The sequence below is a fragment of the Coregonus clupeaformis genome, unplaced genomic scaffold (genome assembly GCF_020615455.1).
Source record: "Coregonus clupeaformis isolate EN_2021a unplaced genomic scaffold, ASM2061545v1 scaf0528, whole genome shotgun sequence".
Classification (NCBI taxonomy): domain Eukaryota; kingdom Metazoa; phylum Chordata; class Actinopteri; order Salmoniformes; family Salmonidae; genus Coregonus; species Coregonus clupeaformis.
This window is the reverse complement of record NW_025533983.1, coordinates 14,564-39,542: the sequence shown is the minus strand read 5'-3', so window position 1 is coordinate 39,542 and position 24,979 is coordinate 14,564. Positions and strand designations below refer to the sequence as shown.

The window sequence follows — 24,979 nt, the reverse complement described above, 5'->3', positions numbered from 1 at the left end:
ACTCTGTGACAGTTTTAACTTCTTTTTTTATTGTGGCCTTGAACTGAAGTTATAATTTTGCATTGTTTTTAGTTCCCGAGCTGAGGATTGTCATAGTGTAGAAGACAGGAGAAGGGTAGAGCGCATCAGGAAACACCATCCTGGGAAGAACAGAGTTCGCAGTAGATTGTGCTTTCCAGTCTGTTACCAAACAATGTGATTGTAGCAGTGAGATGGGCTTCACAGTCATCGACACCCCGGGTCTGTTTGACACTCAACTCTCAGAGTCTTCAGTGAGGACCCAACTGGTGGAGTGCATCGCCCTCTCCTCTCCTGGACCCCATGTCTTCCTGCTTGTTGTCCCAATTGGTCGTTTCACAGATGAAGAGCAGAATGCTGTTAAGAGGATCCAGGACATGTTTGGAGAGGCAGCAGGGAGACACACCATGGTTCTGTTCACCTGCGGAGATAGATTAAAAGAGAAGAGAATTGAGGAGTTCATCCAAGAGACTGGTGCAAGTCTAAAGCAAATCATTGAGACATGTGGAAACAGATACCACGTCTTCAACAATGAGAACTTGGACGATCGTGAGCAAGTAAAGCATCTGATGGACAAAGTTACAGCCATGGTGAAAGAGAATGAAGAGGAATACTACACCAACGACATGTACCAACAAGTGGAGAAAGCCATCCAGAGGAGAGAGGAAGAACTGAAACGGGGGTATGAAAAAGAGCTGAAAGATAAAGAAGACCTGGAGTCAGAATTAGAGCGAGCAATGAAGGCACTGGCTCTGAAAGACTCTGATATACAAGAAAAACAGAAAGAGATAGATGACCTGCATGGACAAGTGAAACGGATAAGAGAGGACAAAGACTTGCTAAAAAAGCAGAAGGAGACAGTCAGAGAGAAGGCAGAAAAAGAAGAATATTGTTGTTGAATTTACTAGAAAATATGCTGAATGCTGTGCCACACAATGATGTTCTACACAAACATGTTGTAAAAGATTAGAGCCTGTTGGCATGGTGTCATTATGAAGTTAGTGATTGACTTCATAACTCTCACTCCTTGTTGTGGGCAGCCATGTTAGGCTTGGGCAGCCATTTTACTGTAAATCATTATATTGGACTCTGCAAATCCAACAGCAGTCAAGGATTTGCATAATGCTTGCTTACATAATGCAATATTAATCTCATGTTCATGTACATTATATTCTATGATGAATATATTTTTATGGAATACATTGCAGTGTATCTTTGATAAACCAGGCTCTGTCTTAGCCGGCCGCGACCGGGAGACCCATGGGGCGGCGCACAATTGGCCCAGCGTCGTCCAGGGTAGGGGAGGGAATGGCCGGCAGAGATGTAGCTCAGTTGGTAGAGCATGGCGTTTGCAACGCCAGGGTTGTGGGTTCAATTCCCACGGGGGGCCAGTATGAAAAAAAATAAAAAAAATAATGTATGCACTCACTAACTGTAAGTCGCTCTGGATAAGAGCTTCTGCTAAATGACTAAAATGTAAATGTAATAAACCTTCCATTTTGTAATACAGTATCAATTTCCTAAATTCCATTTTGTAATACAGTATCAATTTCCTAAATTCAATCTTATAAACAAATTATAGTGTACAAAAACCATATTAATAGATTTATTTGTATAAATCATGTTTTGTTATTGCATTTAACTGCCAAATACTGAAGTAAAAATGCTGTTATTGATGTCATTGTCTTAGTAGGTGAGGTCAGAGGTCAGCTACTGCACAGTCGATATTGGCACTAAACCTTAGTTGAGCCATGCATCGTCTGAGCAGGGGAACAACTTCCTGCCCCTGTTACCATTATACGCACACAGTTGCTACCTTTAGGGGGTGGAGAAAGACTAGGTCTCAAAGCACAGAGACTAGAAGAGGAAATGACTGTTTATACAGCATATCCCCTCCTGTAGCTCAGTTGGTAGAGCATGGCGCTTGTAACCCCAGGGTAGTGGGTTCGATCCCCGGGACCACCCATACATAAAAATGTATGCACACATGTGTAAGTCGCTTTGGATAAAAACGTCTGCTAAATGGCATATTATTATTATTACTGTAGAAACCAGCCATCGTAGTGGAGCAGGCACATGATTTTATAGAAAATGTGTCTTTGCTTCATAACTCCCTGCCCTCTATACACAACTTTATTTTTTAACTCATAATACAAGTATGCTCATTGGATTCACCGTGCAACAATGTTACTTCCCCTTTAAGTCTATCCTTCCTGTTATGCCACCATCTCTTTGAGTGTGTGGCAGCCTGTCACATGATTTCTTAGAAAATGTGTCTGCATTAGATCTCGCTGCCCTCCAGACACGTTTGTGTTGACTCAAAAGTGTCCATAATGCATCAAGTTTCTATGTTGATACAACATGAGGGAATAAATTGACTGTGGTGCATAGTGGATAATGAGTCTTGCTTTCAATTATGAGAACCATGGTTCTGGGAGGTCCTAAGAATAACACAATACAGAATTATCACATGGATGAAGTAATTCATTACATTATGTCCCTTAGGGAAATGTACTTGACAAATGCTTGATGGCTGAAATGTGTCCATTGTGAGTGTTAATAATAAATCTAAGTAATACTTTATTTGAGTTCCTAATATTTTTCCAGAGTCGATTACTCCTGATAAAATGTAACTCGATACAACAACCTTTTCCAGTGATCACTAAAAAATTATGGCAAAAACAGCTAAGTATTTGTTCATCAACCCCCCAAATATATTCTACTGTTATTGTAGCCTACATTAAGAATTACACATTAGTAACAGTAGAATATATTTGTATTTATTAACTTTATTTGAACAGGGACAATGTACGACAAAACATAAGTCTCAGAATTGAGAAGAGATACGGTGCAACAGATTTACCTAACATCTCATTTACATCTGCAGTCTTCCTGTCAACATGGCTTGTGGTAACCACAATACTTTCCATCTCTCATATCTCATGACTTGTCTCTACAGTAAGACAACCATATAGATGTCTTACTCCAAGTGTTCAGTGTAGATATTCCAGTGATGATATGAGTTAATGTCTAGTGTTCTCTGACTTGGCTGTCCTGAAGTGTTCCAATTAAATGTCTTTAGGCCCTTTTCAAATCAAATCAAATCAAATCAAATCAAATTTTATTGGTCACATGCGCCGAATACAACAGGTGCAGACATTACAGTGAAATGCTTACTTACAGCCCTTAACCAACAGTGCATTTATTTTAAACAAAAAAGTAAGAATAAAACAACAACAAAAAAGTGTTGAGAAAAAAAGAGCAGAAGTAAAATAAAGTGACAGTAGGGAGGCTATATATACAATAAAATAAAGTGACAGTAGGGAGGCTATATATACAGGGGGTACCGTTGCATAGTCAATGTGCGGGGGCACCGGCTAGTTGAGGTAGTTGAGGTAATATGTACATGTGGGTAGAGTTAAAGTGACTATGCATAAATACTTAACAGAGTAGCAGCAGCGTAAAAAGGATGGGGTGGGGGGCAGTGCAAATAGTCCGGGTAGCCATGATTAGCTGTTCAGGAGTCTTATGGCTTGGGGTAGAAGCTGTTGAGAAGTCTTTTGGACCTAGACTTGGCACTCCGGTACCGCTTGCCGTGCGGTAGCAGAGAGAACAGTCTATGACTAATGTGACTGGAGTCTTTGACAATTTTGAGGGCCTTCCTCTGACACCGCCTGGTATAGAGGTCCTGGATGGCAGGGAGCTTTGCCCCAGTGATGTACTGGGCCGTACGCACTACCCTCTGTAGTGCCTTGCGGTCAGAGGCCAAGCAGTTGCCATACCAGGCGGTGATGCAACCAGTCAGGATGCTCTCGATGGTGCAGCTGTAGAATTTTTTGAGGATCTGAGGACCCATGCCAAATCTTTTTAGTCTCCTGAGGGGAATAGGCTTTGTCGTGCCCTCTTCACGACTGTCTTGGTGTGTTTGGACCATGATAGTTCGTTGGTGATGTGGACACCAAGGAACTTGAAGCTCTCAACCTGTTCCACTACAGCCCCGTCGATGAGAATGGGGGCGTGCTCAGTCCTCTTTTTTTTCCTGTAGTCCACAATCATCTCCTTTGTCTTGGTCACGTTGAGGGAGAGGTTGTTGTCCTGGCACCACACGGCCAGATCTCTGACCTCCTCCCTATAGGCTGTCTCATCGTTGTCGGTGATCAGGCCTACCACTGTTGTGTCGTCGGCAAACTTAATGATGGTGTTCGAGTCGTGCCTGGCCATGCAGTCATGGGTGAACAGAGAGTACAGGAGGGGACTGAGCACGCACCCCCTGAGGGCCCCCCGTGTTGAGGATCAGTGTGGCAGATGTGTTGTTACCTACCCTTACCACCTGGGGGCGGCCCGTCAGGAAGTCCAGGATCCAGTTGCAGAGGGAGGTGTTTAGTCCCAGGATCCTTAGCTTAGTGATGAGCTTAGAGGGCACTATGGTGTTGAATGCTGAGCTGTAGTCAATGAATAGCATTCTCACGTAGGTGTTCCTCTTGTCCAGGTGGGAAAGGGCAGTGTGGAGTGCGATAGAGATTGCATCATCTGTGGATCTGTTGGGGCGGTATGCAAATTGGAGTGGGTCTAGGGTTTCTGGGATTATGCTGTTGATGTGAGCCATGACCAGTCTTTCAAAGCACTTCATGGCTACAGACGTCAGTGCTACGGGTCGGTAGTCATTTAGGCAGGTTATCTTAGAGTTCTTGGGCACGGGGACTATGGTGGTCTGCTTGAAACATGTTGGTATTACAGACTCAGTCAGGGACATGTTGAAAATGTCAGTGAAGACACTTGCCAGTTGGTCAGCACATGCTCGGAGTACACGTCCTGGTAATCCGTCTGGCCCTGCGGCCTTGTGAATGTTGACCTGCTTAAAAGTCTTACTCACATCGGCTACGGAGAGCGTGATCACATAGTCGTCCGGAACAGCTGGTGCTCTCATGCATGCTTCAGTGTTGCTTGCCTCGAGCGAGCATAGAAGTGGTTTAGCTCGTCTGGTAGGCTTGTGTCACTGGGAAGCTCGCGGCTGTGCTTCCCTTTGTAGTCTGTAATAGTTTTCAAGCCCTGCCACATCCGACGAGCGTCAGAGCCAGTGTAGTATGATTCAATCTTAGACCTGTATTGACTCTTTGCCTGTTTGATGGTTCGTCGGAGGTCATAGCGGGATTTCTTATAAGCGTCCGGGTTAGAGTCCCGTTCCTTGAAAGCGGCAGCTCTACCCCTTTAGCTCAGTGCGGATGTTTCCTGTAATCCATGGCTTCTGGTTGGGGTATGTACGTACGGTCACTGTGGGGACGACATCATCGATGCACTTATTGATGAAGCCAGTGACTGATGTGGTGTACTCCTCAATGCTGTCTGAAGAATCCCGGAACATGTTCCAGTCTGTGCTAGCAAAACAGTCCTGTAGCTTAGCATCTGCGTCATCTGACCACTTTTTTATTAGCCGAATCACTGGTGCTTCCTGCTTCAGTTTTTGCTTATAAGCAGGAATCAGGAGGATAGAGTTATGGTCAGATTTGCCAAATGGAGGGCGAGGGAGAGCTTTGTATGCGTCTCTGTGTGTGGAGTAAAGGTGGTCTAGAGTTTTTTCCCCTCTGGTTGCACATTTAACATGCTGGTAGAAATTAGGTAGAACGGATTTAAGTTTCCCTGCATTAAAGTCCCCGGCTACTAGGAGCGCTGCATCTGGATGAGCGTTTTCCTGTTGATTAATGGCCTTGTACAACTCATTCAGTGCAATCTTAATGCCAGCATTGGTTTGTGGTGGTAAATAGACAGCTATGAAAAATATAGATGAAAACTCTCTTGGTAAAAAGTGTGGTCTACAGCTTATCATAAGATACTCTACCTCAGGCGAGCAAAACCTTGAGACTTCCTTAGTATTTGGTTTTGTGCACCAGCTGTTGTTTACAAATATACACAGACCGCCGCCCCTCGTCTTACCGGAGTCTTCCATGGCCACCGTCCTGCTGTCTATATCGACCAACACCTTTTCTGGGGTCTGATGAGCGTCGGCATCGGGCGCCTTAACCCGGCGTTCGGTTCATCCCGCAGCGCCAGTTCTGCTTACCAAAAGTGGCCCACTAGGCGGCTCGCATTCCACGCCCGGCTCCAAGCCAGCGAGCCGGGCTTCTTACCCATTTAAAGTTTGAGAATAGGTTGAGATCGTTTCGGCCCCAAGACCTCTAATCATTCGCTTTACCAGATAAAACTGCGAGACTTCGAGCGCCAGCTATCCTGAGGGAAACTTCGGAAAAAAATCACATTTTATTTGTAACATACACGTGTTTAGCAGATGTTATAGCGGGTGTAGCGAAATGCTTGTGCTTCAAGCTCCTACAGTGCAGTAATATCTAACATGTAATATCTAACAATTTCACAACATATACCCAATACACACAAAACTAGTAAGGAATGGGATTTAAGAATATATACATATATGGACAAGCAATGACAGAGCGGCATGGACTAAGATACAGTAGAATATTATAGAATAGAATGCAGTATATACATATGAGATGAGTAGTACAAGATATGTAAACATTATTAAAGTGACTAGTGCTCCATTTCTTAAAGTGGCCAGTGATTTCAATAGGCAGCAGCAGCCTCTAATGTGCTAGTGATGGCTATTTAACAGTCTGATGGCCTTGAGATAGAAGCTGTTTTTCATTCTCTCGGTCCCAGCTTTGATGCACCTGTACTGACCTCGCCTTCTGGATGATAGCGGGGTGAACAGGCAGTGGCTTGGGTGGTTGATGTCTTTGATGATCTTTTTGGCCTTCCTGTGACATCGGGTGCTGTATGTGTCTTGGAGGGCGGGTAGTTTGCCCCTGGTAATGCGTTCGGCAGACCGCACCACCATCTGGAGAGCCCTGCGGTTGCGGGCGATGCAGTTGCCGTACCAGGCGGTGATACAGCCCGACAGGATGCTCTCAATTGTGCATTTGTAAAGGTTTGTGAGGGTTTTAGGTGACAAGCCGAATTTCTTCAGCCTCCTGAGGTTGAAGAGGCTCTGTTGCGCCTTCTTCACCACACTGTCTGCGTGGGTGGACCATTTCAGTTTGTCAGTGATGTGTACGCCAAGGAACTTGAAGCTTTCCACCTTCTCCACTGCGGTCCGGTCGATGTGGATAGGGGGGTGCACCCTCTGCTGTTTCCTGAAGTCCACGATCATCTCCTTTGTTTTGTTGATGTTGAGTAAGAGGTTATTTTCCTGGCACCACACTCCCAGAGCCCTCACCTCCTCCCTGTAGGTGGTCTCGTCATTGTTGGTAATCAAGCCTACTACTGTTGTGTCGTCTGCAAACTTGATGATTGAGTTGGAGGCGTGCTTGGCCACGCAGTCATGGGTGAACAGGGAGTACAGGAGGGGGCTGAGCACGCACCCTTGTGGGGCCCCAGTGTTGAGGATCAGCGAAGTGGAGATTTTGTTTCCTACCTTCACCAGCTGGGGGCGGCCCGTCAGGAAGTCCAGGACCCAGTTGCACAGGGCGGGGTTCAGACCCAGGACCTCGAGCTTAATGATGAGCTTGGAGGGTACTATGGTGTTGAAGGCTGAGCTATAGTCAATGAACAGCATTCTTACATGGGTATTCCTCTTGTCCAGATGGGATAGGGCAGTGTGCAGTGTGATGGCGATTGCATCGTCTGTGGATCTATTGGGGTGGTAAGCAAATTGAAGTGGGTCTAGGGTGACAGGTAAGGTAGAGGTGATGTGATCCTTGACTAGTCTCTCAAAGCACTTCATGATGACAAAGGTGAGTGCTACAGGGCGATAGTCATTTAGTTCAGTTACCTTTGCTTTCTTGGGTACAGGAACAATGGTGGCCATCTTGAAGCATGTGGGAACAGCAGACTGGGAAAGGGAGAGATTGAATATGTCCATAAACACACCAGCCAGCTGGTCTGCGCATGCTCTGAGGACGCGGCTAGGGTTGCCATCTGGGCCGGCAGCCTTGCGGGGGTTAACATGCTTAAATGTCTTAATCACGTCGGCCATGGAGAAGGAGAGGCCACAGTCCTTGGTGGTGGGCCTCGTTAGTGGCACTGTGTTGTCCTCAAAGCGGGCGAAGAAGGTGTTTAGCTTGTCTGGAAGCGAGACGTCGGTGTCGGCGACATGGCTGGTTTTCCTTTTGTAGTCCGTGATTGTCTGTAGACCCTGCCACATACGTCTCGTGTCTGAGCCGTTGAATTGCGACTCCACTTTGTCTCTATACTGATGTTTTGCCAGTTTAATTGCCTTGCGGAGTGAGTAGCTACACTGTTTTTATTCTGCCATATTCCCCGTCACCTTGCCATGGTTGAAAGCGGTGGTTCGCGCTTTCAGATTTGCGCGAATGCTGCCATCTATCCACGGTTTCTGGTTAAGGTAGGTTTTTAATAGTCACAGTGGGCACAACATCATCTATACACTTCCTGATAAACTCAGTCACCGTTTCAGTGTATTCGTTTAAATTATTTTCGGAAGCTACCCAGAACATATCCCAGTCCGCGTGATCAAAACAATCTTGAAGCGTGGATTCCGATTGGTCAGACCAGCGTTGAATAGTCCTTAGCACGGGTACATCCTGTTTGAGTTTCTGCCTATAAGAAGGGAGGAGCAAAATGGAGTCGTGGTCAGATTTGCCGAAAGGAGGGCGGGGGAGGGCCTTATAACCATCCAGTTCGAATAGCAAAGGTCAAGGATTTTGGCAGCGCGAGTACAACAGTCGATATGTTGATAGAACTTCGGCAGCCTAGTCCTCAAATTTGCTTTGTTAAAATCCCCGGCTACAATAAATGCAGCCTCAGGATATGTGGTTTCCAGTTTGCATAAAGTCCAGTGAAGTTCTTTGAGGGCCGTCATGGTATTGGCTTGAGGGGGGATATACACGGCCGTGACTCTAACTGAAGAAAATTATCTTGGGAGATAATACGGTCGGCATTTGATTGTGAGATATTCTAGGTCGGGTGAACAGAAGGACTCGAGTTCCTGTATGTTACTACAATTACACCATGAGTCGTTAATCATGAAACACACACCTCTGCCCTTCTGCTTCCCGTAGAGATATTTATTCCTCTCTGCTCGATGAACTGAGAACCCGATTTCGACAGAATATCCCAAGACAGCCATGTTTCCGTGAAACAGAGTATGTTACAGGCCTTGATGTCTCTCTGGAAATAAATCCTTGCTCGTAGTTCATTGAACTTGTTAACCAAAGACTGAACATTAGCGAGTAGTATACTTGGAAGCGGTGGGTGGTGTGCGCGCCTCCTACGTCGAACCAGCAGGCCGCTCCGAGTGCCTCTCCTCCGCCGGCGATGTTTTGGGTCAGCCGCTGGAATCAGTTCAGTTGCCCTGGGGAGAGCAAACAAAGGATCTGCTTTGGGAAAATCATTTTCCTGGTCGTAATCATGTGAGTTACCGCCGCTCTGATGTCCAATAGTTTTTCCCGGCTGTATGTAATGATGCAAAACACTTTCTGAGCTAATAATGTAAAAAATAATACATAAAAAAACTAAATTCTGCAAAGTTTCCTAAGAGCTAGTCGCGAGGCCGCCATCTTCGTCGTCAGCACCAGACTGATAGGGAAGGCAAGGTCAACTTTCACTCTCTTATTCTCTATCAGTCAGGGTTGGGGTCAATTACATTTCCATTCCAGTCAATTCGGGAATTACACTGAAATCCATGTCTATTCAATGCCTTTCAATTAGGAGAATTACTAAATTGGAATTTGGTTGACTTTCTGAATTGACTGGGATTGATAATGCATGCAACATCTGAGCAGGGGAACAACACAAACAATGGACCAATCGGAAGACAGCTAGAAGGTCAGGAACACCATTCAACATCTGAGCAGGGGAAATCAACTTAATTCTGCATTCATGACCAAGTGGGAAGGTGGTAATGAATTACCAGTTGTGATGTCGTGAATATCAGTTGGATACATTCAGGTGCTTTGAACTAGTTGAGAAACGCAGATTGGCTAATGGCCAACAAGCTGCGTCGACTGTAAACTAAAAGTACAGCTATCAATCTTATAAACAAATTATAGTGTTCAAAAACCATGTTAATAGATGTATTTGTATAAATACTGTTTTGTTGTTGCATGTAACTTCCAAATGCTAAAGTAAAAATGCTGTTATTGGGGTCATTGTCTTAGTAGGTGAGGTCAGAGGTCAGCTACTGCACAGTCGATAAAGTGGCACTCAACCTTAGTTGAGCCATGCATCGTCTGAGCAGGGGAACAACTTCCTGCCCCTGTCACCATTAGACGCACACAGTTGCTACCTTTAGGGGGTGGAGAAAGACTAGGTCTCAAAGCACAGAGACTAGAAGAGGTAATGACTGTTTATACAGCATATCCCCTCCTATAGAAACCAGCCATCGTAGTGGAGCAGGCACATGATTTTATAGAAAATGTGTCTTTGCTTCATAACTCCCTGCCCTCTATACACAACTTTATTTTTTAACTCATAATACAAGTATGCTCATTGGATTCACCGTGCAACAATGTTACTTCCCCTTTAAGTCTATCCTTCCTGTTATGCCACCATCTCTTTGAGTGTGTAGCAGCCTGTCACATGATTTCATAGAAAATGGGTCTACATTAGATCACCCTGCCCTCCAGACACATTTGTGTTGACTCAAAAGTTTCTACATTGATATACCACAAGGGAATAAATTGACTGTGGTGCATACTGGATAATGAGGCTTTCTTTCAGTTATGAGAACCATGGTTCTGTGAGGTCCTAAGAATAACACAATACATAATTATCACATGGATGAAGTAATTCATTACATTATGTCCCTTAGGGAAATTTGCTTGACAAATGCTTGATGACTGAAATGTGTCCATTGTGAGTGTTAATAATACATCTAAGTAATACTTTATTTGTGAGTTCCTCCCATCTTTTTCAGGAGTCGGTTACTCCTGATCAAATGTAACTCAATACAACCACCTTTTCCAGTGATTACTAAAACATAAAAACAAAAACAGCTAAATATTTTTTATCAACCCCCCAAGTGTCATTCTTAATGTAGGCTACAGTAACAGTATAATATATTTATTTTTATTTATTCTGTTTATTTGAACAGGGACAATGTACGACAAAACATACGTCTCAGAAGTGAGAAGTGATGCATTGCAACAGATTTAGCTAACATCTAATTTGCATCTGCAGTCTTCCTGTCAACATGGCTTGTGGTAACCACAATACTTTCCATCTCTCATATCTCATGACTTGTCTCTACATTAAGAGAACCATATGCTGTACAGGTCTTTCTCCAAGTGTTCAGTGTAAATGGTACCAGTGATGTTCTATCCAACAAAATATGTTCTATTGTCCAATGTTCCCTTTGTATACCTTATATCTCCATCTCCCTATGCCCTGTACTAGTTAGACCATAGCACGGAAAGGAAGCAGTTAAGGAGATAGTTCTTTGCTTTTTTATTTTGGGATTGGATATAAATCAAAAACATTGAGAGGTATTTTCAGTGACCCTTTATTATAGGACCATGAAATATCTATGAAATTATTAGTAATGGTTTGTGCTGAAATAATCTCCATTCATCATTGTTCTGAGGCAGCAATGGGAGCTGTGACTGCAACTGTCAATTCATATTACAGTATAGCATATAGCTTATGTCACCTGACAGGCAGAAATACACTTGTACCTTCTGCGCTCTCAATTGTGCGATACCCAGATATATCTTTATGTTCAGACTGTAAGTAGTGACGACTAAAAAACCTTTCCAAGGATCCTTTCCTGTAAATTGTGAGAGGAGATATGAGTTCACATCTGGTGTTCTCTGGCTTGGCTGAAGAGCTTGGCTGCCCTGAAGTGTTCCAATTAAAATGTCTTTAGGTCCTTGTCCAGGTTGATAGGGAAGACAAGGTCAACTTTAACTCTCTTATTCTCTATCAGTTCTTGAAGAAGTCCACCTAGGTCTTTTTTGCTGTTTTCTAGTGGCCTCTAGTGGCCATGGTAGTTTCATTTGTTTTGTGCATTTATTGTGTGTGAAGGGATCACTGCCGCTACCTCCCCTTAAACAGTTTTACCACAGTACTACTATGGTGCTTTCATTCATACCATGGTATATTCTTAGTCATGGAAATGTACCATGGTTTTAGCCTTGAAGTATGATGGTACTACCATGGTACTAACATTATACCTAAATATTACCATGTTATTGCATCATTTATACCATGGTATAATCTGAATCATGGAAATGTACCATGATTTTAGCTTTGAAGTATGATGGTACTGCCATGCACCTAAATAATACCATGGTATTGCCTAATTTATACCATGGTATAGATATGGATCATGGAAATACCATGATTTAAAACTGCATTATACATTCCACCATGGTAATGCACAATTATGTTAAATGGTAGCAAAAATGTACTTATGGTACCATCTATATGAATTGTGCGTTACCATAGTACAATGGCAGTATAATGCATTCAATAAATAAACCACCCCAAGGTCAAAACAGGTTGGTTTGTATTATATTGATGAATGTATATACCAGTATGGGCAAGTTTCTGATAAAGTCGGAGGCAGGCTACTATTGTTGGTCCTAGTTGGTAACATCAAAGAAAAAGAGACATAGTTGCTTTGAGAAAAGGGTACTACTTTCTGTATTAATAGTTCCGTTGTTTTTTACCAAGAGGGGGGCCACTTTTTGTTGTTGCCCGATTGGTGTGGGGGCCCCACAACCAAATCTCATAGCATTTACTGTGCAACAATATTCCTTCCTGTTATTTAAACACTTAAAACTGTAATGGGTGTTCCCTAATGGGATTCCCTAACGTCTGCTGATTGCAATGATATTCTCTATTGTGTTGATTTCCTGTGACAGGAAACCTGTCTTCTCAGTCTCCCCCCAACGACAAAAAAATGAGAGACAAACAATCTCCATGAGCCCTTTTTTTAAACATTTTAAATTGTAGGAGCAATTGAGTGTTTAGTCCAAGTCACGTGATTTCATAGAAAATGTGTCTTTACATTAGAACTCCCTGCCCTCTAGACACCTTTGTGTTGATTCATACTACATTATTATTCGCTCATCTATACTATTCATGTCAGCCAAGTGATTTCCAGGCACTTTTGTGTTGACTCAAAAGAGTGTCCGTAATGCATCTAGTTTCTAAGTTTATACAACATGTGGGAATAAATTAACTGTGGTGCATAGTGGATAATGAGACTTCATTTCAATTACGAGAACCATGGTTCTGTGAGGTCCTAAGAATAAGACAGGTGTATAAAATCGAGCACACCGCCATGCAATCTCCATAGACAAACATTGGCAGTAGAATGACCTTACTGAAGAGCTCAGTGACTTTCAATGTGGCACCGTCATAGGATGCTATCTTTCCAACAAGTCAGTTCGTAAAATTTCTGCCCTGCTAGAGCTGCCCCGGTCAACTCTAAGTGCTGTTATTGTGAAGCGGAAACATCTCGGAGCAACAATGGCTCAGCCACGAAGTGGTAAGTCACACAAGCTCATAGAGGACCGTCGAGTGTTGAAGCGCGTAGCGCACAAAAATCATCTGTCCTCGGTTGCAACACTCACTACCTAGTTCCAAACTGCCCCTGGAAGCAACGTCAGCACAATAACTTTTCGTCGTGAGCTTCATGAAATCTGTTTTCGTGGCCGGGCAGCCAGACACAAGCCGAAGATCACCATACGCAATGTCAAGCGTCGGCTGGAGTGGTGTAAAGCTCGGCACCATTGGACTCTGGAGCAGTGGAAACGCGTTCTCTGGAGTGATGAATCACGCTCTACCATCTGGCAGTCTAATGGACAAATCTGGGTTTGGCAGATGCCAGGAAAACGCTACCTGCTCAAATGCATAGTGCCAACTGTAAAATTTGGTGGAGGAGGAATACTGGTCTGGGGCGGTTTTTTATGGTTCGGCCTAGGCCCCTTAGTTCCAGTGAAGGGAAATCTTAATGCTACAGCATACAATGACATTCTAGACGATTCTGTGCTTCCAACTTTGTGGCAACAGTTTGGGGAAGACCCTTTCCTGTTTCAGCATGACAATGCCCCTGTCCACAAAGCGAGGTCCATACAGATATGGTTTGTCGAGATCTGTGTGGAAGAACTTGACTGGCCTGCAAAGAGCCCTGACCTCAACCCCATTGAACACCTTTGGGATGAATTGGAACGCAGACTGTGAGTCAAACCTTAATCGCCCAACATCAGTGCCGGACCTCACTAATGGTCTTGTGGCTGAATGGAAGCAAGTCCCAGCAGCAATGTTCCAACACCTAGTGAAAAGCCTTCCCAGAAGAGTGGAGGCTGTTATAGCAGCAAATGGGGACCAACTCCATATTATTGCCCATGATTTTGGAATGAGATGTTCAACGAGCAGGTGTCAACATACTTTTGGTCATGTAGTGTACTAGTGAAAATAAACATGGGACATCTTAGAAAATTATAAAAAAAATATCCTCTGTGACTAAAGCAGGCCTCTTTTGAACTTCTTAATCAACATATACAGTTGAAGTCGGAAGTTTACATACACTTAGGTTGGAGTTATTAAAACTCGTTTTTTCAACCACTCCACAAATTTCTTGTTAACAAACTATAGTTTTGGCAAGTTGGTTAGGACATCTACTTTGTGCATGACACAAGTAATCTTTCCAACAATTGTTTACAGACAGATTATTTCACTTATAATTCACTGTATCACAATTCCAGTGGGTCAGAAGTTTACATACACTAAGTTGACTGTGCCTTTAAACAGCTAGGAAAATTCCAGAAAATTATATCATGGCTTTAGAAGCTTCTGATAGGCTAATTGACATCATTTGAGTCAATTGGAGGTCTACCTGTGGATGTATTTCAAGGCCTACCTTCAAACTCAGTGCCTCTTTGCTTGATATCATGGGAAAATCAAAAGAAATCAGCCAAGACCTCAGAAATTAATTGTAGACCTCCACAAGTCTGGTTCATCCTTGGGAGCAATTTCCAAATGCCTGAAGGTACCACGTTCATCTGTACAAACAATAGTACGCAAGTATAAACACCATGGGACCACGCAGCCGTCATACCGCTCAGGAAGGAGACGCGTTCTGTCTCCTAGAGATGAACGTACTTGGGTGCGAAAAGTGCAAATCAATCCCAGAACAACAGCAAAGGACCTTGTGAAGATGCTGGAGGAAACAGGTACAAAAGTATCTATATACACAGTAGAACGAGTCCTATATCGACATAACCTGAAAGGCCGCTCAGCAAGGAAGAAGCCACTGCTCCAAAACCGCCATAAAAAAAGCCAGACTACGGTTTGCAACTGCACATGGGGACAAAGATCGTACTTTTTGGAGAAATGTCCTCTGGTCTGATGAAACAAAAATATAACTTTTTGGCCATAATGACCATCGTTATGTTTGGAGGAAAAAGGGGGTTGCTTGCAAGCCGGAGAACACCATCCCAACCGTGAAGCACGGGGGTTGCAGCATCATGCTGTGGGGGTGCTTTGCTGCAGGAGGGACTGGTGCACTTCATAAAATAGATGGCATCATGAGGAAGGAAAATTATGTGGATATATTGAAGCAACATCTCAAGACATCAGTCAGAAAGTTAAAGCTTGGTCGCAAATGGGTCTTCCAAATGGACAATGACCCCAAGCATACTTCCAAAGTTGTGGCAAAATGGCTTAAGGACAACAAAGTCAAGGTATTGGAGTGGCCATCACAAAGCCCTGACCTCAATCCAATAGAAAATGTGTGGGCAGAAAGGCTACCCGAAACGTTTGACCCAAGTTAAACAATTTAAAGGCAATGCTACCAAATACTAATTGAGTGTATGTAAACTTCTGACCCACTGGGAATGTGATGAAAGAAATAAAAGCTTAAATAAAACATTCTCTCTACTATTATTCTGACATTTCACATTCTTAAAATAAAGTGGTGATCCAACTGACCTAAAACAGGGAATTTTTACTAGGATTAAATGTCAGGAATTGTGAAAAACTGAGTTTAAATGTATTTGGCTAAGGTGTATGTAAACTTCCGACTTCAACTGTACATGTTATTCAATCATTTCATCCAAACTACTTGTGCGTGTCAACGAGCTTCCGCGTAGCCAAGTGCTAAAATAGAACTTGGTTCTATTTTTTACGCATGACACGCTGCATGTCCCGCCTCTCCCATCTCCTCATTGGTTTTTATGAGCATATACCGAAGTGGGTGACTGAAAGCTGAACTGAGGTCCACACACAGTCCAGTTGGTGGTGGTAATGCACCTTAAAGTTGGTTGCCATTCGCCATATAAAGTCCAAAGAAGAAGAAGAAGCCTGAAGAAGGGATGACCGATCATTGACGTCTGATGAAGAGAAGATGGCGGAAACTGAGGTTTTGTTTGAAACTGCTTGTGAGTCGGGTGAAGCTAATAGTACAGAAAGTGAGGATGAGTGGGTTACCGTGGCGAAGAAAAAGGGAAATGAGAAGTAAAGCTGTGGTGGAAAAAAGGAAACCACTAGACTCATTTTTAGTCGGGGTGAGGGTTTTAGATCGATGCTACTTGGGAATTGCGTTTAACGTCTCGAGGAAAATCTGGAATGTGTTGGAGGAAAGTGTGGAGTCTGTGAGAGTCACAAGAAGTGGTCTTATTTTGATTTTTTGTGTGTGCTCGGAGCAGAAGAAGCGTGTTTTAAGATTCAAAAAGATATCGGAGTGGAATATTTCCTGTATGGATTTACGTATCAGGGCGCCTATCAAGGGGGTTATTTCTGGGGTGGCGCAAGAATTAAAGGCAGAAGATATTACTGAAGACATCAATTGAGTGGTTGGTGCACGTTGACTGACCTGTATGGTGGATGGAGAAAATAAATTAACTTCATCCATGCTACTGTTCTTTGATGAAGAGTCTCTCCCTTCGCATATGAAGTTTGGATTCATGAGATACCCTATTAGAGCTTTTGTGCACAAGCCCCTTCAGTGTCATGAATGTAAAAGATTTGGAAATGTGTCAAGTGTGTGCAGAAGGGAAGAGTATCGTATGCCAGATGAAGTGAAAGGCTGCAACTGTGGAGATGAACATGCGCCTGAATTCCTGGACTGCCCTGTTAGGGTGAAGGAGAATGAGGTGGTAAGGAGTGTCCAGCGTGTCTCCTATCTGGAGGCGGTGAGAAGATTGGAAGGAACGAGTGGCGGGGAAGAAACAATGGTAGTAGAGTCACCACGACCAGTGAAGGTTTCTCATCAACTGAGGAATAGGGAAATGCTACATGTTAAAAAGGTGTACTTTGCTATTTATTGCAATGGTCATAAACTGTACACAGACCCCTGAGCCTGTGTAGGGATGTATTTTGGAGTGGACTGTGACTGAGGAATTGGTATGGGTTTTCTTAGTTGACATGTTTAATTTTGTATGATGTCGATTTCCCGTAATGTTTTTTTTGTTTGTTTCTTATTCAATACCCTGTCCAGCTGGTAGCGGTAATGCACCATTAACATTGGATGCCAACCGCCGTTAAACCCAATCGAAGTAGAAGAAGACTGAAGGAGAAGAGATTACAAGAAACTAACTAGGTACCCTTTTTATCTGTGGATTTATGAGGACCTTGTGCATTTCAGGTAAAATAACAACCCAATGTTTATATCCCAGGACAAATTAGCTAGCAGCAGCAAGCTAGCTAGTTAAATGGCCATTAATGTTTCATGCGTTTCGACCTGTCCCCAAATGAATATAGGTGGTTCAGAGTTCGTTTTGATATTTCAACCTGCGTGTCCTGATCGCGTCTGGTGTGGATGTACAAAATCAACATGCGCGATGGTGTACGCGGACGCACGCACGTGCCCGGTCTAGTCAGCATGTTAGGCTTGGGCAGCCATTGTACTGTAAATTATTATATTTGGACTCTGCAAATCCAACAGCAGCCAGCATTAGAGCACTTATGTTGCACATGAACCCAGTTCTAACACCTGTAATATCTGCCAGACAAAGACAACGATACAAATGCTAGATTTTTGTATAACACTTACTTACAAAACCTAAAAAGCTTGTTTGATTTGGTATGGGCAGTCCATTGAATACTATATAATACATATATATGGTTACTCTACAGAAGAGAAACTACACTGCAGAAAAGTCCTTTGACAAGACAAATATATGTTACATTTAGTAGAAAATCTGTTGAACACTGTACCACACAATGATGGTCCAGGTACAGGTACAATATTCAGACTCATAAATTCATATACCGGTTTTTAGTTCTCATCATATTTTTCATACACAAATATATTATTGTTGTACATGTGGGCTGTCACCCGAAAGAGAACCAAATGCGTACAAGGATAGAAATGTTCATATTACAAAATTAAGAATGAAGTAATACCATTTAATGTAAAGAACAAATAGAGGTGACCCCAACAACAGCCAACATTTGAGCACTTTACTGTTACACATTAAGCTATAACAGTTCAAAGACCTGAACGACTAACCAGACAATGACAAGGATGCAAATTATAACTGTGTTGCTAGCTGCATAATACTTTCTTACCAAGACTAAAACAACTTGTTTGAATAAGTATGTAAAGTCCGTTGAATACTATATGATGAATATTTGGTTACACTAAATAAAAACCTTAATGAATAGGCCATTATAAATACTTTTTTGTTTATAATAAATTGTTTATTGTTTTACAGTATATAATACTTATTGTTTGAATGGTTTTAATGCATATACATGTTTAGAAATAATGCGATACTCACTTAATATGTATGATATTATATGATTAACAGATGTGTATAGAATACTATATTTATAATGAAATACTAGAAAACAGCCTTCCTGTTATTATCAATCATTAATATCAACTATGTAACATACAAGGATAGACATCATCATATTATAACATTAAGTAATAATAATATAATATGCCATTTAGCAGACGCTTTTATCCAAAGCGACTTACAGTCATGCGTGCATACATTTTTTGTGTATGGGTGGTCCCGGGGATCGAACCCACTACCTTGGCGTTACAAGCGCCGTGCTCTACCAGCTGAGCTACAGAGGACCACAACAATACAAATGTTGTGTATAGAAAATAACAAACAACAGCGAACATTGAGCACTTTACTGTTACCCATTAACCTATAACAGTTCAAAGACCTGTAATACCAACCAGACAATAACAAAGACGCAAATTATCCTTGTGTTGCGTTGCTAGCTGCATAATACCTGCTTACAAAGATTAAAACAAGGATGTTGAATACTGTATAATGAATATATTTGGCTTCAGACATTTTTTAATAAATAACCCATTATAATTTCTTATACAGTAGATGTTTATATACTGAACTAAAATGTAAACGCAACATATAAAGTGTTTTGGTCCCATGTTTCATGAGCTGAAATAAAAGCTCCCTGAAATTTTCCATACGCACAAAAAGCTTATTTCTCAAAAATGTTGTGCACAAATTTGTTTACATCCCTGTTAGTGAGCATTTCTCCTTTGCCAAGATAATCCATCCACCTGACAGGTGTGGCATATCAAGAAGCTCATTAAACAGTAAGCATGATCATTACACAGGTGGACCTTGTGCTGGGGACAATACAAGGCCACTCGAAAATATGCAGTTTCGTCACACAACACAATGCCAGAGATGTGTCAAGTTTTGAGGGACTGGGCAATTGGCATGCTGACTGCAGAAATGTCCACCAGAGCTGTTGCCAGATAATTTAATGTTAATTTCTTTTATTTCAGCTCATGAAACCTGGGACCAGCACTTTACATGTTGCATTTATATTTTTGTTCAGTGTAATTATGAAATTAATATGAAAAATGTGTGCTTCATCATTCATAATGCTCCTGATGAGAGAGAGGTATAACATTCTTGACTCTCAAAATGTGCAATACCCAAGTCAAACTTTATGGTCATCACTAAGAGTCACAAGCAAAACTTCTGTTCATTCTGTTAGTAGTAAAGCTAAAGGAAATGTCTGAAGATCTTATCCTGTAGATTGTGAGAGGAGATGAGTTAATGTCTAGTGTTTTATGGCTTTGCTGCCCTCCAGTGTTATCAGGTAGTATGTCTCTCTAGGCCTTTTTCCAGCAAGGCCAACTTTCACCCTCTGTCATTGCTTCAAGAATTCCTTTAAAGTTTTTTCTTTATGGCTTAATGTCGAGTGCCCTCTAGTGGCTGGAATAATATGGTTCATCCCTTTAATTTACCACGGTAAATGACCATGGTCAGTTTTAATGACCCTTTGCATTGTACAGTCTAGAATATAGAAAACTTAAAAGATATATGTAGAAGTCAGTGGATAGTGGCAGTCAGTGTCATCCATTACAGACCATATGAAACATTAGATGACAATCAGCTTTATGGTTCTATGTCTCACATTGTAAATACAGTTGTTATTTAAGAGAGAGTTGGCTATTGCAGATGGACTATTTAAGATTATATCATGGCAAAATTGCTGTTAGAGATAGTGTGACATCATCAGTGTGCATCCTGTGATTTGAACCAATTATGAATTGGTTGATGATGTCATTGGAAACAATTGATCTGTCACAAATCCATCTCCCCTCTGCCTTTTTCTCATGATGATGTCACAGAGGAAGGGGACGGCTTAGACACAAAAGCATCTCTCCTCAGGATGGTGTTTCCTGCTGCACTCTTCCCAACTCCAGTCTTCCCAACCAGAACAATGCGGAGCTCATCATTTTGTCTGAGTTCTGTTGGATTACAAGGACACTGTTGTTACAGTTGACAGATCTTCTTCATGTTCTTCCTGTTAAGACATCTAGAGCTGCATTTTCTAGTTTCATGTTTATTCTTGATTCCAAGGACTAGTATTTATGGACTGTAAAATGTTAATATGGGCAAAGTTACCATGACTTTAAATTCAATTTATCAATTGAACTATGTATGTGTGCATGCAACGTGAAATTCAGATTTCTGTGTTTGAAATCCTATGTGTATGTGTGGCTTCAAAACAATTTAGATAATGTGGTGTCGAGATAACCATGCTGACATGCTGCGTTGACAAGGAATCCGCTGATACTGTACTTGATTACAATGGTTTATTACATCAAAGGTTACAGCATCAATTTACAAACTTCTGCAGAGTCTGGAGAGTAACTAACCCAATCTCAAATATGTTAACTCTCCCTGTCCCTTTGTTCAAACATGGTATATATCCTATGTACCATAAAATGGGTGGTTTTGGATAGACCAATCCCTGACCTCCACATAGCCAAGTGTCCTCTGTTTCAGGGGGCCCCTATAGTAATGTTTTCCAGATGCAGAGCAAAGGTCATCTAACACACAATATGAAACCTCAGCCAAAGCTATAGAATGTTCAGATACTCCAATAAGAAGACACTCTTACAGTGAAAAATCACAATCATTTTCCTGACACTATGAAAATTCTACAAAAAAATATGTAATTGTAAAATCTAGTGTGAAAAAAATATTTGGGTGACATTTTCTGTTCCTAAACAGCCCTCACAATAACCAAAGTTTCCCCAAAACAGCCCACACAATATAGTCTGGTCGAACCAGCCTGATTGCTGCGTTCACCATTCTATTTCACTTCATGTATCAGAATGCTGAATGCAGCGATCAGGCTGGTTCGCCCAGACTATATTGCAAAGTTTCCCAAAAACCCTTTAAATAAGCAAGTTTGGAATGATGCAGCTTGGGCGATTGCTGTTCAGTGCTGACAGAACATTTTACCCTTTATATTCCAACCATACCTGTTCATCATCAAAGTGAAGTATATTTTAAAATATTCCAAAAACTCTTAACAGCACTATTGTCAATGAACAAAAAGTAAAAACTATGCATTGCAGAACTATGCAGAATATTTAAGAAAACTAAATGTACCAGGTACAAAGAATTGCAAAGAATAAAGAAGTAGGGACTGTATGAGAGTCTGTCCAGAGAACACCTATGTCAGTTGCCTTTATACTGTCAGGCTATGTGGTGTCTGTCACAAACTCAGCCCCAGGCACTACCAATGATGTACAGTATATAAACCCTGGATTGCTGATGCTATGTACTGGCCATTGAGATGCTTTGAAGCCACCGGCAGGTCATATTGACACTCCCCAGTAGGAGCAGTCCTCCATAGGAATGAATGGAATTCTACAGTATTTCAATGAAAGGTACACTATGCAGAAATCGCTTCGCCATTTCCTGGTTGCTACAATTCTAATAGTTTCCCTAATTTCAGTTTGTGACAAAACAAGCAAGTATAGTGTAGAGTCATTGTACCATCTAAACCGATGTGAAATATATTTTCAATAACCAAAAGTATTGTATTTTCAGCTGTTTGAAGATGGTGTATAAAACCAAAAGTAAGAAGACGCAAAAACGATACTTAAGAACGGGAAGCATAGAAATAGTGCACATAGAACAGATATACCACTTCTTAGACTTGCGTTCAATGAGAATGACAGATCTATTACTCATATGTCTATATGAATTTGGTCGTGTTGCCCAAAAAGTTGCAGCTTTAAATGTTTCAAGGACAAAATTACATGTATTTAAGTTTTAGTTGTATTAATTTTTGTATTGGGGACAGTAACATTAGTAATCAAAAAAATATATACTTTATGAAAAATGTTTTTATATATTTGTAAATTTGTGTATGTTTAGCTCACATAATCTAATTTTAAAGTATGTATTTAGGTGTCTGTAATAGAATAGATGTGGCAAAAACTAAAATAGGCATTAATAAATATATTTCTATAGCTTCCAAAATATTTTTTACAAATGTGGGGGGTGCCAAGATGGAGGCACGGTGGCTTCAACACAGCGCCCCCTATCAGTCATCAAGTGTATATATATAAATAATTGGGCACACAGGCTTGATGAGTTCTCTTGGCACTTATACATGTTGCAAAGTCAGTGCCTGGCCTGCTAAACGGGGGAAAATATACACATACATAGTGGGAAATGTATCTCAAATTGCTAATGTTGCTAATTGTATGCAGTCGTTAGTTTACAAAACCATATTGTGTAATGCAGTCACTCATTTTTCATAGTCATAGACTGCTTTCAAGGTAAGGAAATACATATTTGAACTATACCTTCAGTGTCATAACATTGAACAACCTTTTCTGACATACATTTTTTGTTCAATATAAACATGTTACAAACAAAGGCATATTGCGTCTACATTTCAAAAAAAGGTAATGTCAGAAGTGGGATTCGAACCCACGCCTCCAGGGGAGACTGCGACCTGAACGCAGCGCCTTAGACCGCTCGGCCATCCTGACATATACACTGCATCTGAAATTGCTATTACTTGAACGTGATACCTTCCCTAGTTTACGCGTCAAAACATTTGCGATCGAGTTGAGGACCTTATTTTATTAGCACAAATTCAGACAATCCTAAAATTTGAAAAATGAAGAAGAATGCTATCCGCTTTTAAGCTACCATTGCAGCAAGCCAAGACTAACGTTTACTATTCACTATGTTTGACAAAGAAATGCCTTCATAATAGCAAACCTTGATGCGTTGGTTTGCCTTCGTTAAGATATCAGGTAAGAAACCTACTTTTTTAGCTATCTATCTTTAACTTCAGAATAAATGTTTCTGACTTCATATTGCTTGCTGTCTTGCGGCTATAAAGGTCCGTGTAGCTATAGTTTTGGGAATACTATCCCCTACTGGACATTGGTTTTGGAGTTTTATTACGTTGAACAACGAGAGAACAACAGACAGATACAGTAAGGACACAAGCAAACAGACAGTACATGTTGTCTACTTGTTTTGAACAGAATATTTTTATTTACTGTATTATTAGCAACAACCATTATTGTATTGGACAGGTTGACTGAGAAAAATAGTGTACTTTCTCACCATCAGCACCTCACACACGTCTTTAAGGGACCCTATTGTTTAAACAAATAATCATAAGAATACTTAGTTAATAGTTAGGTATTGTGTAATCAGCCCCTCACTGTCAGTGTGTGATTAACAATGTCGTTATCTTTGTGTTGGTCCAGTAGACGGTGCTGTCAGACCAGTTATTCTTAAAAACTGTATTTCAACTACTGTAAAACATAGCAGAACCACATATTATGTAGAATCAAAAGCTATTTTTTTAGCAAATTAATAGAATCATTAAAGATAGTCTATCTGCCTGTTGTGTTTGTATTTGTAAAATATGATTAGGACCAGCACATTTCAGGGATGGCCATTTTGTGTAGTTGTCCAGCTGAAAATGGGCAAATGGTAAGATATAGAAAAGCCAAAGTGGCACATGAAACATTTTCTGGTAAATTAAACACAACAACAAAATAATCAAACAGTGCTTTACTGTAGGTTAATAATATTAATTTGGCACAATACCGGGGTCAAAAGTGTCACAAATGTAAATATTTTCAGTAGGGTGCAAGACATGCAGGTGAATATATTTTATATTTACATTTACATTTTGCAGATGCTCTTATCCAGAGCGACTTACAGTTAGTGCATACATTATTTACTTTTTTCATACCCCCTGTGGGAATCGAACCCACAACCCTGGCGTTGCAAACGCCATGCTCTATCAACTGAGCTACATCCCTTTATATAATCATAATAGTTGTACAGAACATTCAGAGAAAAAATACTAAAAATATATATATATATATAGTATGCAATCATCTTTATTCCATAAATTAACAAACATTGACAATAGGTTTTCTCCTAATTTCTTGTCTCTTGTAAATAAAGAAGCATATAATTTAATATAACCGCACAATTTAATGCATTTAGACAAACAACTGAAGAAGCTACATAACAGGATAACTTGCAGAAAGTTGATATGCCTTGTAACATAATAATCATTTGATACTTTCAACAAACACAATGCAAAATCATAAAAAAATGTTTTAAGCATTGAATAGTTGCACATGGTTTATAGGCCTACAATGCTTGTTCATTGATCTGCTACTGTATAGTACTGTATTTTCAAATGTTAAAATTAGAGGGACTTAGAGAGAGTGCAATCCATTTCTTATGCAAGA

General features: G+C 41.2%; 1 protein-coding gene, 1 long non-coding RNA gene and 1 other non-coding gene across 3 annotated transcripts; 2 read left to right on the top strand and 1 right to left on the bottom strand.

The window, feature by feature from the left end:
• Positions 1 to 212: 212 nt before the first annotated feature.
• Positions 213 to 917, top strand: LOC123484995 (GTPase IMAP family member 7-like). Its single transcript, XM_045215826.1, has one exon. It carries the CDS (start codon positions 213 to 215, stop codon positions 915 to 917), a length of 705 nt encoding a protein of 234 aa, XP_045071761.1.
• A 15,325-nt stretch (positions 918 to 16,242) lies between these two features.
• Positions 16,243 to 22,116, top strand: LOC123484993. Its single transcript, XR_006658808.1, has 3 exons — positions 16,243 to 17,340; positions 17,435 to 17,536; positions 20,570 to 22,116. It is a non-coding gene; the product is annotated as an uncharacterized LOC123484993 (long non-coding RNA).
• A 1,040-nt stretch (positions 22,117 to 23,156) lies between these two features.
• Positions 23,157 to 23,239, bottom strand: trnal-cag. The gene has a single exon. It is a non-coding gene; the product is annotated as a tRNA-Leu (tRNA).
• Positions 23,240 to 24,979: the final 1,740 nt, after the last annotated feature.

Coding starts and splice junctions, on each gene's coding strand:
- LOC123484995 (XM_045215826.1), top strand. CDS start 213: ATGGGCTTCACAGTCATCGACACCCCGGGTCTGTTTGACACTCAACTC.